Below are 15,600 nucleotides of genomic sequence, written 5' to 3' on the forward strand. Positions count from 1 at the left end.
ATACAGAAGCTTAAAAAAATTTACTGTTTCCGTGAGTATTTCTAATTCCTGAACATCTTTAACACATGGAAAATGTAAGATGAGACCAGAATCAGGAAATGCCCTTCCTTATTTTTACAGAGACACTGAGGTAAGTGGAGCACCACTGCATGGCAGCAGTCTGACTCAGATTGAGGAACAGGAACAGTCCAACTACAAAGAAAAGGCAGGAAAGTACATGGCTGAACTAATTCCAGTTTTAAAATCCTTTAAAAAATATGTTTCAGGACTTTTACCTTTCATGCAACAGAAACATTGAGAATGTAGCAAAGTCTCACAAATTTATTGTCATATAAAAACGGATTCAATCACAAATAACCAGGCTGAAGTCTTGTCAAATACAAAAAAAGAAGTTTAAGAATAGAACACAATTTACAAGACTAGAAGTAGTTAAATATTCCTGTACCCAAAATAACGCTGGGATAGTTGTTATTTACAAAATCTTGCCTAAATCTCTTGAGACCATGTTGAGCTACAGTAATAATTTCTCTACCTTTTTAGGAGATTAACATGCAGATCTGACAGCTGTAAACAATGAAAGGAATGTATACAAATATATGTACATTGAGGCATAGTGCTTTGTAAGGACTTTGTTCCTGTGGTCGAAGTGAAGAGCTGCTTTCAGTCATTTGGACTTTGGAGGACTTGGTGCACCCTCTCTGTGCCCCCTCCCACCTGGAGTTATTTATCACTTTAACTGCAAATTCAGAAACAAACTTGTTTGAACAAAACAGTCTCCTCAGAAAACAGCACTTTGCTGTGGAAGTTGTGACAGTTGGTTGTTACAAAAGGACTTCTTGCTATGTGATCCACAAATTAGAGAGAAAGAGAGCAAGAAGTCCCCACTGAATAGTTTGTGCATTTAATATTATGAATGCCCTCACTGGACAAGCACCAAACAAACCCACATTTCAGCTGTGGAGAGCAGTATAATGACAATAGATATATACATTATTTTAAATAATTATAAAAATTTAATATACAAGTGGCTCTGAATATACAATAATGTGGTAATTAAAAAAACCCAATCTATGGTGAGAATACCACCATTAGGCACAAAGTATTTCTGGTGTTGGCAATCTTAAGGGAAGTCCAAAGACAGACCATTTATCGTTTCTCTGGGTATTTCAAGATGAATCCCTTCAAGATAATGCAAGAACCTATTAAAAAAAGAGTAAAAAAGATTGTTAAAGGAACAATGTTATTTCCAAATATATGGCAACACCTTTATTATTTTGAGAGACAAATGTCCACCTTCCTTGCCTAGAATAATTTGACAAAATATTTTATTAAAATCCTTAACAACCTTCTATAATGAAATGTAGCAAGATTTAGGAAAACCCAAACTTACCTTCTTTTAGTCTTCCCTTGCTCTTTAAGCTTCTCAGACCTACAGATACTGCGGAGAGTGGGGAGGTATTCAAGGGTACTGGCCTGCTTATTGCCCAGGTTTAAAGGACTTCTGGAAAATACAGTTTTGATGACAGCCAGCCTCTTCTGTGCTTTTTTGTGAGTGCTGAAACAGAGAACGAAGCTTTATTGTTTCCTATACAAGAATGTGCAGTGATGATTTCATTTCTTTAGGATCAAAGCCCCTGATTTAAAACTCCATTAAATTGATATCCAGAAGTGCATCCCAATGGATCAGATGTCTGCAGCTTCTAATTGTGTGCTGCTTACACAGCATCACAAAGCTGCACCTGGACAGAAACATCAGGGCCAGCAGTTTGTTTGGCCAAAGCTCTTGTCTTAGTCAGGAGTCTGATCTGGTGAGCTCTTCAGTCTAGAAATGGATGTGAAATTCAGTACAACCACAACTGAAAGCATCTGTGGTCTTCAAAAATAAAAAGCATGGAATTGGTATTTGCCAGAATATCAGTGTCAGGTCCAGTGTCTAACCCATGACATAAACTTGGTCACAGGATGCATGGTCAGATCCATTCTGCCATTGCTCCTCTGGGTACTGATTTACAGAAGAAAGGCTCTAAGCCATTTTCCTGTTCAGACCCCTGAATGAGCTTTAAATACCCATTGTGCAAATTTTACCTATGATGACTTGCTTATGTTAAAAACAATGTTTCATGGACATACTTGATAGTATTCTTTGGGCTTTTACAATGTATTAAAGGTTATTCTTTGTTAGCATAAGTTACTACAAGGAATTTACTTTGGATTCTGTTAGGTCTTCATCAAGCAACACCTACCAACACACTTAACAGTTGTTCAGTATGAGCAGGCAACAAATTTGCATATTTGGTAGTTGCAGAATCCCATCTGTCTTGAAAAAGCCATTCCTTTAGGGTTCTGTTATTCTTTTGGGGGTGGTGGTGCTGTTTGTCCATTTTTTAAATAACTAGACTAAGGCCAGCATTCCTTAACAACGTTAGAGTCACGCTGTTCAAGAAACATCACTTTTTGCAGATTGACAAGAAGTTCATTTAAGGTTGTAAAAGCACAATGAACAATATATTGCAGTGTTTTCAGGCACAGTGTCATAATGGTATGAATATGTATACATCAAATCTGAAACAGTCCTGCACCCTGGGAAATGCTCTTCTTGACAAATAACTGCATTACACTCCAGAAATATTAACAAAGTCTTACCTTGAATCAGCTGCCTGACTGAAGGATATGCAATTCCTTGTGTTTGAGACAGGCAGAGTAAGTCCCTTCAGCTGTTCACTTTCAGGTGTTTTACTGGTAGTTGAAAAGGATTCCAAATTTTGTGAAATATTAACAGAACTTTTAGTGAAGCTGAGTGCTTCAATAGCTGCCTTTATTTCACTACAGCTCTGGGAGCTCCACCAATCAGTATTTTCTATACTGAACTCATCACAAAGACCATTTCTGATTTTGGCATTTGTCCAATGAAAATCTTCACTTCTAGAAAACTCCAGCGGTTCCCTGGTGTTCATGTTTACACAGCAATCCAGGAAGGACATGTTTTCCACAAACTCAGTCAGTGAATTCAGACACTGAAAAACGACTGCAGACCTTCCTTCGTTTACCGAGGTTTTAGTTTTAACTTCTTTTTGTTCTTTATGCACCAACAATTTTGATTCCTTTTTACTCACTTCAACACATGATTTAGGACTGTCTGATGGCAAAGTTATGAATTCAGCTGAATAGTTCAGCTCAGAATCAAATAAGTCACTATCATCCAATATCTCAAGCCTTTTCTGAGCCTTTGTCTTTTTAGACCTTTTTCCAGGGCTACTCTTCCTAGAGCAAGAACTGTTAGTAGATCTGTCTTTTGAGGAAACTACAGTAGTCCTTTCAAGTATAGACTTTGAGGCTTCAGACTGGTTTGACAGAACTTGCATTGGTAAGGGAAAAATAAGTTCAAGATTGCTATGTACAAAATCCACATGCTTCATCTGGAATTCTGTGAGAAGCTGCATCAATTTATTCCATTCCTCCATAGTTGTGATTTTGTGCTGTAAAATAATAATATGAAAGCTTTATCAGCATTTAAAATTAATTTCTTAAATTTATCAGCATATTAAAATTAATTTCTTAAAAATAAAAATGTTATAGACAATCACACACTCCTGGCTTAGTGCTTATGAAGTGAGGGACTGTTTTGCTTGTAGCAGACCACCCCAGTTCAGACTGTACCTGACCACAGAATTCTCTAATTTCTACAACAAAGCTTTTCAGAGATTTGCTTCTAAGATGATGCCATTCCTGGTGATGTTTACACTCAATTGTCTGGCAATCATTCACAGTATTACCACATCTGCTACAAAAATACCTTAAGAAATGTAAACAAATCTTCTGAAGGCAAGAGGATGTTCTTAAGGCCAAGCAAAGTCTCTACACAGCCTGTATCACATTTTGGAAACTCCTGAAGATGTGAATCATCAGCTTGAGAAAAATCCACCTTGGAATCCTTCGATTTTGCAGGATGAATGACATTATCTGCCTTCCTTGTCTCTTCTTCTCCTGCACAGAGATAATAGGATTTACTTGAAAGGGAACAACTGCATCATTAAATTGATTTTCCACCTCTTTGCCTCAATTCCTGGCACAAAGGACGCTGTGTCACCTCTTGCTGTGGTGCTGGAGGAACAGAGCAGCTGAAATGAGACATCCCCATGCCCACATCACTGCTGTCAGTGTTACCAGCCTGCTCTCCTGCCTCCCAAGTAACCTTTGAAGGAGGCTGTGTCCCATTTGTCTCTCCCTGTCACTCCCTCACAACCCTAAACTCCTCCTGAATCCTTTGGGGATCAGGTTCCTACCCCTGCCTGCTTGCCAGCTGTCCCAATTTTATGCCTTTTTCAGTTCTGCTTCTTCTAGATGAATTGTCTACTAGATATATAGATAAAGAACTGTAAACTGAGGAAAATTACTACTGGTTCCCTTCTTTACCTAGTTGTGCTACTCACAACATGAAAGGGAGACAGTAAGCACCACAAGGACAGGCAATAAACCCCTCAAAATTAAGTTCCTTATGCATTAATTCAAGGCTCTGAAGTAGCTAAAAATACCAGAAGCATTCCCCTCCTCCAAATTTAGGAGTCTTACAAGCAGTTACCATCTATTCATACACATCTAACAATGCTTCGATTTAGTCAAATTCATATGAAGAGATGGATATTTTTAAAAGATTAAATTAATACAACATACCATGAGGTGCCAAATGCTTCTCTTTCAAGCATCCACCTCCACTTCTAACCCAGAACTGTAAGTACAGGAGACTTTGTCTGATATCACAGTTATTTGTGGTCAGGAGAGCAGCCAAGTCTTTCACATCTGTCCGTAGGTTCTCAGCCAGGCACAGAGCTTGGAGGTAGCTCACAGAGTTTATCTAAACAAGAGTTACACACAGACCACTGAAACAACTCCTGCCAATCACACTGCAGGAAGTCACACAAGAGCAAATTGTTCTACTTATGCTTGCAATACATTTTGCCTTTTAATACAGAAGGTTAATTTATTAAATTAGATTACAGTTAGATTAAAACCTGTAAGGAAAAGCAAGCTACCCAATCTATGTAGCCTATGTCAGAGAATTAAGTTCAATTTAGAAATAATTAAAAACAAACACATAAACCTACTCTGCTTATGGTCCTGAGGCTACCTACACCTTGCTTCTTATCACCAGTGATCAGCTTTTACTGAACTACATTCACCTAGAAGTACAACAGATTTTCCGTTTCACATTAAGAAATTTCCCCTTCTCAATAATTAGGTCCTTCTGATTCTCATTTATTTAGGTTTTTCACCTAATACATAGCTGCAAATAAAACTATTTGCTACACAGAACACTAGTGTTTGTATTAAAGGAATAACCCATAATAATTCTAAAAGAACTGCTATACTTTTTAATGAATGAACCAGTACTGGCATAATCAACCTTCAGACCAGGGCTATCAGATATTTATCTAAATACACTCTACAAACTAAATGAATTGATTAAGTGATGTTCTTATTGTAATTCTCAGTACCAGTAAATTGTTTGCAAAATAAATCTTCCATTCCAGTAAAACAGCTCCTACATGTAAAGAGAAATACATCCTACATATCCTTACCTAAACCCCAAAGACATGTCTGTCTCTGATCAAACAACTATGTTACATCAGAAATATATAAACCTACCCCAACATTTAAATTTCAAACTGAAATCAGCTGAGAATTGCCTCCATTTCCAGGCACAGACTTACCAAGGAAGGGGTTTTAAAGTTGATCTCTTCAAAATAGCCATCAAACATTAAACTGAATGTTGGATCTATAAAGAGAGATCAGTGAACTGTCATGACATTATGTCAAACCTAGTTATTTTCTTTATCAATTAGAGCAGCCAGTACCTTTATTCAAACACTCAAATACTTGCTTTAAAGTCTCCACTCATTTAATTTTGCATTTAGGAGCAGTATTCAACCATCACCATTTACAGCCACTTCTAATTAGAAGTGGCTCTTCTGTCTGTAAAGCCTAATTGCTGTCACAAACACTGCTCACCATTGGTGGTAAGAATCACAGGTCTCTTTGCAGTTGCCATGAATGTCTTTATTGCACTCAGAAATCCTGCATCTTCATCAAATATTATATCCACCTACAGAAACAAACATAGCATCAATAGCTTGAGCAGCAGTTACAAGATGTGAACAGTCACAGTTCATTTCATGTGAATTTTACCTCTTCAAAAAGAATGAGGGATGTTGCACTTTTCCTGTTGTGTTCTCCTTCTTCTTTGTTTATTGATGTAATTTGAGTATCTTTCTTTACTTCCAGTGAATTCTGAGCATTTCCTGCAGATGGATGAATAACTGAGCAGGAAGGAGGAGTGAAACCATTTAACACTTTCCAGGTGCTGGCTTCAAAAATCCCCCATGTATCAAATGCTTAAGAGAATCTGTTCTTTTGTCCACACAGCTCCATACATGCTACATACACCCATTGTGTAGCATTTCCACCTCCAAAGGTAATTCATTAAATATTAAAAAGGAATACCTACCTCCATTTTTCTCTTCAGATGTTGCTTCTCCATCACCACCTTTACGTTTGGTAGAAATTTTGAAGTAGTTTGCAAGTGTTTTAGAGGGCAAGCTTCGTTTTAATCCTGCTCCTTTGGGTGACACTGGTGGTTTTCTTGGAGAAATAACTTTCTTTGGAGAATACATTTTTTCTGCAAGGTATGTTTTATATTAAACTTCATCTGGAGATATAATGTCAAACTGATATTTCTCAGACAAATTTAAAGTAAAACCCATTTTTTATCTATGGCAAATGACAGGTTTACTGCGCTGATTTTTTGCTTGTTTTCCTTTTCTCTTGTTATAGGAAAAGCTTTCTGTTCAACTTTCTATTCAAATGCCACAGCACTTGCTCCACCACTGCAGAAATAACGTAATCAAGAGTCAGTATTTTAATAAAGTCATAATTTCATTTGGTCTGTAATAGTGTTACCCAACAGACCAGTTCTTACTATTATGGCCAGGTAAGCTAAATCTGCTATCTTTCTAAAAACAACTGATATCTAAAATTTGTTTTGGGAATTCAGTCTTTAACAACCTTCTCCTCTCTGTAAAACCCACCCCATAATTCAGACCAAATAAAGAACCCCAGATAAGAACCCCAACACTTACTTGGTGACTTGGTAGTGCTACAACTGTTAAAAAAGCAAGGCTTGTGTGCATTCACACCTTTTTTGTCCACTTGATGAGACTGAGTAGCTTCTTTCAGCTGAGACAAAATCTGTCTCCCACTACGCTGGCAAGAGGCATTGACTTCAAATATCTGCAATGGTATTTAATTTACAAAAAAGAAAGAAAATTAAATTGTAGACATCTTGTATTACAGATGCTTTTGTATCACGAGCTATAAATAAGAAAAATGCACTGAGGAAAGAAAGAAGTCCACAAACCTTAAAGCCAAGCTCCTGAGCACAAGCATACACTGCAGCAGTTTTCCCCACTCCTGGTGGGCCAGTTATCAGAACCGTATTGCAAAGGGTTGTCTCTTCCTCAATATCAGATTTACTATCTTTAAAGTCAAGGCTGCTTAAAGAATCTGTAGAATTATTAAAAAGAAAATAAAGGATTACTGTTATTTTTTGCCAACTTTCAACAAAAGAGAAGCTATATTAATTCTATCAGTACCTTCTTGCTCTTTGTCCTCTTTTTCCATTTTCTGATTTCGTTTTTCTTCCAAATCAGCTCTCTTTTTCCATTCTTTTAACCAACTATAAAAGAAAGGAAGAAAACAAGAATAAAAATTGCTGGTGAATTAAATGAACCAAATTAAGATGGAATGGAACAGAACATAAAACTAGAGGACATCAGCCACTTGTTACCTCACAGAAATCTATCAAGTCCTTTCAGATAAAAGCAAAAAAATGTTCAGGATTTGATTCTTTTGTAGAAAAGGTTTCCTTTTTCATTCTATATTCTGTTAGCTGACTGGTATAAAAACAAGTCATTTGGTGAACTACTTAATTCACTCATAATTCAGGGTTGTTTTGTCAGATGGATCTTTAAATTCTGTGTAAGAGCCACACCAGTAACTTAAGTACACACAGAAAATTTAACTGAAAGCACAATGTGTTAGGTGGAATTTAGAGCTAAATTCCTGTGTAAAGCAGACAGTACAGCAAGGTCATGATCAGGATGTTTGCAGGGAAGTACAGACAAGTACTGCTCTCTCAGCACTTGAGCATTATCAAGTAACATGAGGTTTTGGGTTATTTTAGGAATGGATCCATGTTCCCACTTCTGACCTGTGTAGCCTTTCAATTTCTTTCTTGTTCCCAACAAGTTCACTGGAATCTTGAGGCTGATATTTTTCTGTCCAGAGCATGTCTTCCTTTTCCACACCTACAGAAAAAATATTGTCCATTTTAAAAGTTCTTCATGCAATAGACTTGATCACATCTAGCAGAGTATCAGGACAAGATTTGATTTTTGCATCACAGTGGAAAGCTGACATAGATCACACATACCCTTCCTCAATGGAAAGATTAAAATGAGACAGGAGATGCAGTTACCTGAAAGTGCACTTGGATCTGATAAACAACCACTGCCTTCTGTCACACTATCTGGTTTCTGGAGCTTGTTTTTTCCCAAGTGCATGGCTTGTCCTGTCTCTGCTTGTTTTTCTCCAGATATGGGAGGAATAAGGCTCCTGGAAACTCTTGATTTCATCTTAGGCTCTGTACCTTCAAGTTGTTTTCTTCTTTTTGATTTGCGATCTTCTGTTTCTTTCCTTTTCCTCTTTGTTTCCTTCCAATTGTCAGGATGTTTCTCAATTACATCAAGATTTGCAGTGCCATCTCTGCTTTCTAAGAAAAAAAATTGCATCCATTCAAAATTTCAGGCCAAGTCCATTACTACTGTACATTTGCTTAAACCACATTTGAAGAATTTGGTCAAAATAACCTAAAATGTGAGGATCAATGGAATTCCAACAACCGTATTCCTTCAGTAATATTTTTTTTTAATTCCCAGTTGTTTTTTAATGCCAAAGAGAGTGAGGGTGGTTTTCTTCCTAGACAGATTCCTAACCTTGTGTGCTGTTTTCCAAAGCCAACCGCTGTGTTTGCTTTTTCAGGAACCTGGAGTAGTATTTTCTCACTGGAAACTGAGGATTAGAAGCCACAATCTCATCTAGCAAATCCTTCTTGAATGCATCAGGAAAAGCTGGTCGGTGGCCTGAAAGCTGGAATAGACACACAGAGAATTACTCAAAAACTTTACACAGAATGCTTTGCATGATTTACACTGGTAATAGCTTGTTAAATTCAGAGATTAACAGAAACTGATGAGAACTGTCTAATGGTAAGATGCAAAATGGGTAACACACACAGGGAAATTTTTAAAAACCAAAAAAATGTCAGGACTAAAACAAGTTCAAACTACAGGATTTATTTAAAAACATAACTCCAAACAAATATCAAAACAGTTTGAATTTTAAAATACTCACCACAGCTGCAGAACAATTTCCAGTTTGTTTTGAATTCACAGTGGAAAATTCACCAAGTGAGAGACTGATTTTTGTGCTGTTGGTGACTTCAGTACTCAGTTCCCTCAGTTTAGTTAATACAGGACATGATGGTGATTGCAATTTCCACATTGGAGAACCTACAAAAGAACCCCCACCAAAACCAAAACAAGAGTTAACTTCTATTCTAGGGAAAAGAAATAGGCTGGTCTTCTCTTTTTTGTGAAGTCTCTTGCATCTGTCAGAAGGAAATGGTTTCTGCCCAAATCAGTCCAACACAATCTTTATTCTCCAAACTGGAACTTAACAGACCAACTGTTTTGACTAAATATTAAGAATTTTGCATCCTTACCCATGCATGCATAGACTACTTTAGCATCAATTTAATTTGTATTTTTTGTATTCAAAAACATCTCAGTGGAAGCTTCAAGTTTTGTTCTCTTACTGAGACACAAAACAAGTGGAAACTCCCACCTATTCCAGTCCTAAGCTGTTCAAATTTTTTCTTTTCTGCACAGATTCCTCAGAAATTTTTATGTACAAATACCTAAAAACTTAACACAAGCTTACAGTCATCCTTCTGCTGTACATGGACAACAGTCTTAAAACAGGAACTTGCAAGGGAGTATGCTTCCATTGCTGCTGCCTTCTTTGCAATCTGCCTTTTCAGTGACTCTGGCAATCCACTCCTCAGGAATTCACGTTTTGCTCTGAATGGATCACCATCCTGAGAATTTTCAGATGCATCTTGGCTTTAATGAAAACAGAAGAAAAAAAGAAAGAAGATAGAATTAATAGAACTTCCAGATATGCAAGGCTCAATTTAATTACATTCTCTTCCAAATGAGTTGAAAAAAGTCTATCAGAACTGCTGAAAATAATTTTAATGTGGTTAGTTTGAAATCAATTCTGTGTTAAAAATTTTAATCTAAAAAAAATTCTCTTTGGTTTTGTATTTTAAATGCAATTTGGGATTTCTTTTTAATCAGTCACCAACTACATTTCCAGACATCTAATATGGTTCTAAAATAGTTGAAGAACTCTCCAAGAAACCCTAAAATTTTGCAAGCAGATTAAAATATTAATCAGTATAAAAGTAATGAATATTTATAGCACATTTCAGTAATGTATTTAAATCTGTAAAATGAGAGAATGTTAAAGTAACCTTGAAATGTATTTTGATTTTTAAGCAACTGCACTCTTAACAACTGACCTGCTTTCATCAAAGATCACAATTGGTTCACCTGCAGAGTTTGGAGCATTTTTGCCCAGGCAAGAAGGTGGACATCCCAGTTTCCCTTCAAAAAGGTAAAAAAACCTATTATTAGATTAGCACTGATACAAGATTCTAACCTTGCTTCTGTGTTCACTACCTCTATGTTCCATTTAACACCATCAGGGAATCTCCTTTTCTTAAGGGAAAGTTGAGTATTTTAACAAAACTCATTATAGCTTTGTTTGTAATTATTTCCTCAGTATAGATGCTATTTTCTAACATTAGGAAAAAAAGGAGATGCAAAGCATGGTATATGTTGACAATTTTTCAAATAAACAGTTTTCCCTGAATGAAGAAAAAGCAAAACAACACATGTAAATAACCTCTGCACTATTAATTCATATAAAAAGGGAAGGTATATATTGGAATATTATACAAGATAAATCAGAAGAGAAGATTAATATACTGCAAAGGCAACTTTATGAAATAAAGTTTCAGCAGTCAATAATACAAAATGTTTCTGTAATAAAAAATAAACACATTCAGTAAAACCCAATTACCATTGGAGTTCTTTGCAACCTTCAAGTTTTTAGGCTTCTTCCCCAAAACATCATTTAAGCTCCGAAGTTTCTTTTCCTTCACACTCTGCTCTGTAGTAGTGACACTGTCCACGTTTGAACCCAGAATTATTACTGAATCCTAGAGGGAAAGCAAATCAAGTAAGAAAGGAAACCCAACTTCTCCTCCTTTATTAACAGTACACTGCAGATATCTACCTTAGCTTGCAAACATTTCTTGGAAAGAATCAAGTAGGAATCATTTGTGTTGCTTATATCAAGAACAAATGTATAAAAATATTCTCCCTCCCCCCCAAAGTACAGCCTTACATCACTTTCTTCCAATTTCTTCTTCTCAGCAAGAGCTCGCTGTCGAGACGAGCGCCTCACAGGAGCTGCTGAGTCTTCACTCACTTTGGATCTGTTCTGCTGTATGGCCTTTGCTTTTTCAATCAGCTGCTTTGCTTTAGATCTGTTCTTAGAAGTGGAGTTTATCTGTTAACAGAGAACAAAAAAAATGAAATAGCAATTAATAGCACTCTCTTCACTAAGTACTTTTGCATGCAAATATAATTTTTCACTTTCATAGAAATAGGTAATTGTTGCAAACTTTCATTGATATCAAGAAGAAAATGAAATAAGTGAAAGAACAAGCAAACCAAGATGATATCAACAGTTCTCCAAAGGGAGTGAAAGCCCTGCAAGGAGATCCCCAATTTTTTCATGGAACTGATATGGGCAGTGACATTCTTAAGTCTCAGCTGTTCTGCTGTGCCCAAACACTACCACAAATCACTGCATCATTTAGGTTGGAAAAGACCTCTGAGATCATCAAGTCCAACCTCTGGCCAGTCATTACCTTGTCAAATAAACCATGGCACTAAATGCCACATCCAGTCATTTCTGTATCCCATCCTGAGAACCTGCAGCTCAGGAGGATGCTATTGTATGGAACTTTTCTGTTATGAAAGGTGGATTTTTACTAATAAAACATGTTTTAAGATCTAAGGTACAGAAAACTATCTCAAATCTCATCATAAATCAGAGTATATTCCCTTTCCCTAGGGCAGCTGGGAAGTGTCATATTATATTACACTAGATTATTACACAATACTGAATACACCACAGTTATACCCATATAGGAAATGACAAAATACTGACACCAATTGTTACATAAATTACCTTTGTGTTTTTGGAGTGAGACTCTTCATTTTTCACTGCTTCAGCTTTATTTGATTTTGTAGCTGCTTTGATACGTGTAAACCTCATTCTAATTAGGGAAAAAGGCATTATGAAATTATTACTGGTTAATAAAGGGAAATGTTACTCTCAATTTCATTTTCAAAAGCCTTTAAAAATTCAGTGCTGTAAACAGAAGCAATTTCCCAACTGGTGCATGAGGTTTTTTCTGTTGTTTGGCTGGAGGTTTTTTTGATGTCTTTAGTACAAACACATTTATAGTCAGCTATTTTTACCCACTATGATCAGTATCCATGCAACTTTGATATATAGTCCATTAATATTTATGTCTTATTTTCAAATACTTCCATACAATTAATGGGCAAAAATGCAGAATATACTCTAAAAGATTTACCTTATTGGGCTGCTTCCATCAAAGGGCACAGTAATCACCTCAGCTCTGTACATGTTGCTTTTCTTGCAGGATTGTCTGTGTGCTTTTGGGGTGGAAGTCTCTAATGGGCAGGCACTTAATTCATCTGCAGAACAGGCACTTCTGGCCTTGGGCTTTTTAGGTGTAACATTTGTTGATGTTTTGGTTTTCTGCTGCCTTAAACTCCTCCTTAACTCATTCACTTCTGGACTTGATAAAATTATGACATCTAAGGTGTTTTCCACAGTAACAACATTAGCACCTGAATCCTCTTCTCCAGTATAATTGCTGGTGTTTGAGACATCAGTTTCCTTAGTTTCTGAAGCCTTCTTTCTTCTGTTTCCTTCTTTCTGAACCTTGCTAGATTTTCTGGGTTTAGTTCTATTGCTTTTAGGTTTAGAATGTGTACATTTGTCCACCAAATCTTCTGGTATCCTGCTTTCTAATCCTTTATTTGAAGGAACGACATCTTCAGATCCCTCTTTTTCTTTTGAGGACTTTGCAGCAGCTTGCTTTTGTTTTCCAGCTGCCTTTTTAACTCCACTTTTTGTTACATCTGCTGTTGGTTGTCTAAAAGCTTTCATGAACTGATGCTTTTCTTCCTGAGTACATTTTGGCCTCAGAGAATCTGCCCCTCCAGTCTCCAGTACAGCCAGCTCCAATTCTTCTTCCTCAATAACAACATTGGATTTCCTTTTCTGAGTCACCTGTTCAGTTTGCTCACTGTCCAAAAGGGCTGGGCTGCTTTCTCTTTCCCCTACACGTCCTTTCTGCTTCAAAAAAATGGAAGCTATTTTCCTAGAGCCTTTCTGCTCCTTATTTGAGGGAGGTAATCTGGGGGGAATGGAATGAACTTGTGCAAGGACAGTCACTGTTCTGAGTGGCAGCTGCTGGGATTCCTCACACTTCTCTGGGTCACTAACACTATCACTTTTGTCCATTTTATTTGCAGTACCAGAAGTGTCAATTGCTGGCTTTGTGTCTTCTTCAACATTATTTTCTCCCTGACTTCTCAAGAAGTCCTCAAATGACACTGTTATTATACAATTATTTACCTGGGATGTCCCATCATCCATATGAACCTCAAAACTGGAATCACCAATAGCAGCATCACACTCTGCTACTGTATTTGTCTTCTCCTCAGTTTCCTTTTTATAAGTTTCATTAATCTGGTTTTCCAATGAAGAGCTTTCAGACAAATCAGTATTTACTTTGTGCTTCCTTTTCCTTGATTTTTTTATCCTATTTTTTGATCCATTTGTTTCACAACCGAAGTTTTTTGCATTTTTTCTGGAGGGGACAGTGTTTGGGATGTTCTCTCTTTGATCATTATCTTCTGCTAATTCTTCTGCACATTTTTTGTCCACAGGAGTACAAGAAGCAATAAAGTCATTATTGTCTTGTTGCAGTCCTGTAGTTACTCTGCTGTCATAACTACTAATTTCTATTTCAAGGTCATTCTCAGATTCTTTCATTTCTTTTGGCATATTACTTAAATTATCTTTCTTCCCTTTTCTCTTCCGCTTTAAAGATGGCTTGAAAGATAATTTACACTCCTTTTCATCAGCGTCCAACAGTGTTTTATTTTCTCCAGCTCCTACTGGGAATGCAGCATTCTCAGTTGCAGATGTCTTTTTAAAATAATCCAAGATATTGTTGGATTTTGGTGATGACAATGCTTTGTCCACTGGTTTTGCTAGTGGTGAAAAATACCTCGTGATTGTTTCTGCAGAAGCATCTTCCTCTCGCCGCTTCTTGCATGGCTGTAAAAGGTACAACACAAATCTTAGTTTTAAAAAACTTAAGATGACTTATACAGAACTTTTTAAGAAGACAAAAATTAATGTTAATGTGCTCAGACTGGGCACGCATCAACTAAATCTCCATGTTTTCAAGGGCCATCTAAGCCTGAAATATTCTGCCCTTTCAGATAAATAAAAATCCTGTTCTGAAGCCTTGAGATGGTCAAAACTGAACGGGATCACAGGGTCTTCAGAACAGCTCTGCAGATATTTCACAATACTAGAAGTCTGAAAGTCTGGGTCAATTCCGATGATCGACCTTGAGATGTTCCCCAGAGCGTCTCTGGAGCATTTAAGAGGGAATTCCAACATCCCTTATAAAGGTCTGATCTTACCATAAACATCTGACATAGCTTAGGACGACAGTGTACCTTTAAGAGTACTTAAAGAAAATGAACACAAGCGAATTCTTATCTCGTATAATGATTCAAACCATGAAAGAACATTTACTTCTACAGCTCCAAGAAAGACTTTGGCTCATAAAGACTTTTATAACTCCCGGTTTACTAGAAACTGAACGCCTCGGAAATGAAACCCTCTGAAGCAGAAAACGTCTCTTCCCAAAGCCCCTCGAATGCGTTTAATGACAGCCGGGCCCGCGGGGCTGCGCCGAGCGTCAGCAGCGCCTGGGAGCCCGGGCCGGGGGCGGGCGGCCCCTCACAGCTCCGGGCGGCCCCTCACAGCTCCCGGTACACCGGACGGGCCCTGCCAGGGCAGGACGGCAAAGGGGCGAACGCCAAAGGGGCCAAAGCCAAAAGGGAGGTGAACGCCAAAGGGGCGCCCCTCGCCAGCCGCAACCCCTCTCTCCGCTCTCACAGCGCGACCCCGGCCCGCATCCCCACCTGAACGTCGCTGTCGTTCCCGGGGAGGACGGGGGAGGCGGCCGCCGCGGCCACGGCGACCCTGCCCACCATGCCCCGGCTGCTGCGG

The 15,600-nt window shown here is 37.7% G+C and overlaps 1 protein-coding gene across 1 annotated transcript; it reads right to left on the reverse strand.

Annotated features, from left to right (window-relative positions):
- Positions 1–301: 301 nt before the first annotated feature.
- On the reverse strand, positions 302–15,584 carry ATAD5 (ATPase family AAA domain containing 5). The gene is made up of 23 exons (XM_066565982.1): positions 15,513–15,584; positions 12,851–14,631; positions 12,439–12,526; positions 11,587–11,751; positions 11,260–11,398; positions 10,697–10,781; positions 10,054–10,235; positions 9,466–9,623; positions 9,048–9,201; positions 8,531–8,824; positions 8,264–8,360; positions 7,647–7,729; positions 7,412–7,557; positions 7,134–7,284; positions 6,503–6,673; positions 6,184–6,296; positions 6,007–6,100; positions 5,709–5,773; positions 4,672–4,852; positions 3,794–3,984; positions 2,644–3,476; positions 1,391–1,555; positions 302–1,199 (listed from the first exon to the last, which is right to left on the reverse strand). The coding sequence occupies exons 1-23, from the start codon at positions 15,582–15,584 to the stop codon at positions 1,121–1,123; spliced, it is 5,487 nt and encodes a 1,828-aa protein (XP_066422079.1). The 3' UTR covers positions 302–1,120.
- Positions 15,585–15,600: the final 16 nt, after the last annotated feature.

Source organism: Molothrus aeneus, chromosome 26 (genome assembly GCF_037042795.1).
Source record: "Molothrus aeneus isolate 106 chromosome 26, BPBGC_Maene_1.0, whole genome shotgun sequence".
Classification (NCBI taxonomy): Eukaryota; Metazoa; Chordata; class Aves; order Passeriformes; family Icteridae; genus Molothrus; species Molothrus aeneus.

Excerpts from the sequence above, each read along its gene's own strand:
- ATAD5 (XM_066565982.1), bottom strand. The coding sequence starts at position 15,584 with ATGGTGGGCAGGGTCGCCGTGGCCGCGGCGGCCGCCTCCCCCGTCCTC. Across the intron at positions 11,752-12,438 it reads CTCACTCCAAAAACACAAAG|ATAAACTCCACTTCTAAGAA; the intron begins GTAATTTATGTA and ends CTCTGTTAACAG. Across the intron at positions 3,477-3,793 it reads ATTTGTTTACATTTCTTAAG|CACAAAATCACAACTATGGA; the intron begins GTATTTTTGTAG and ends ATTATTTTACAG.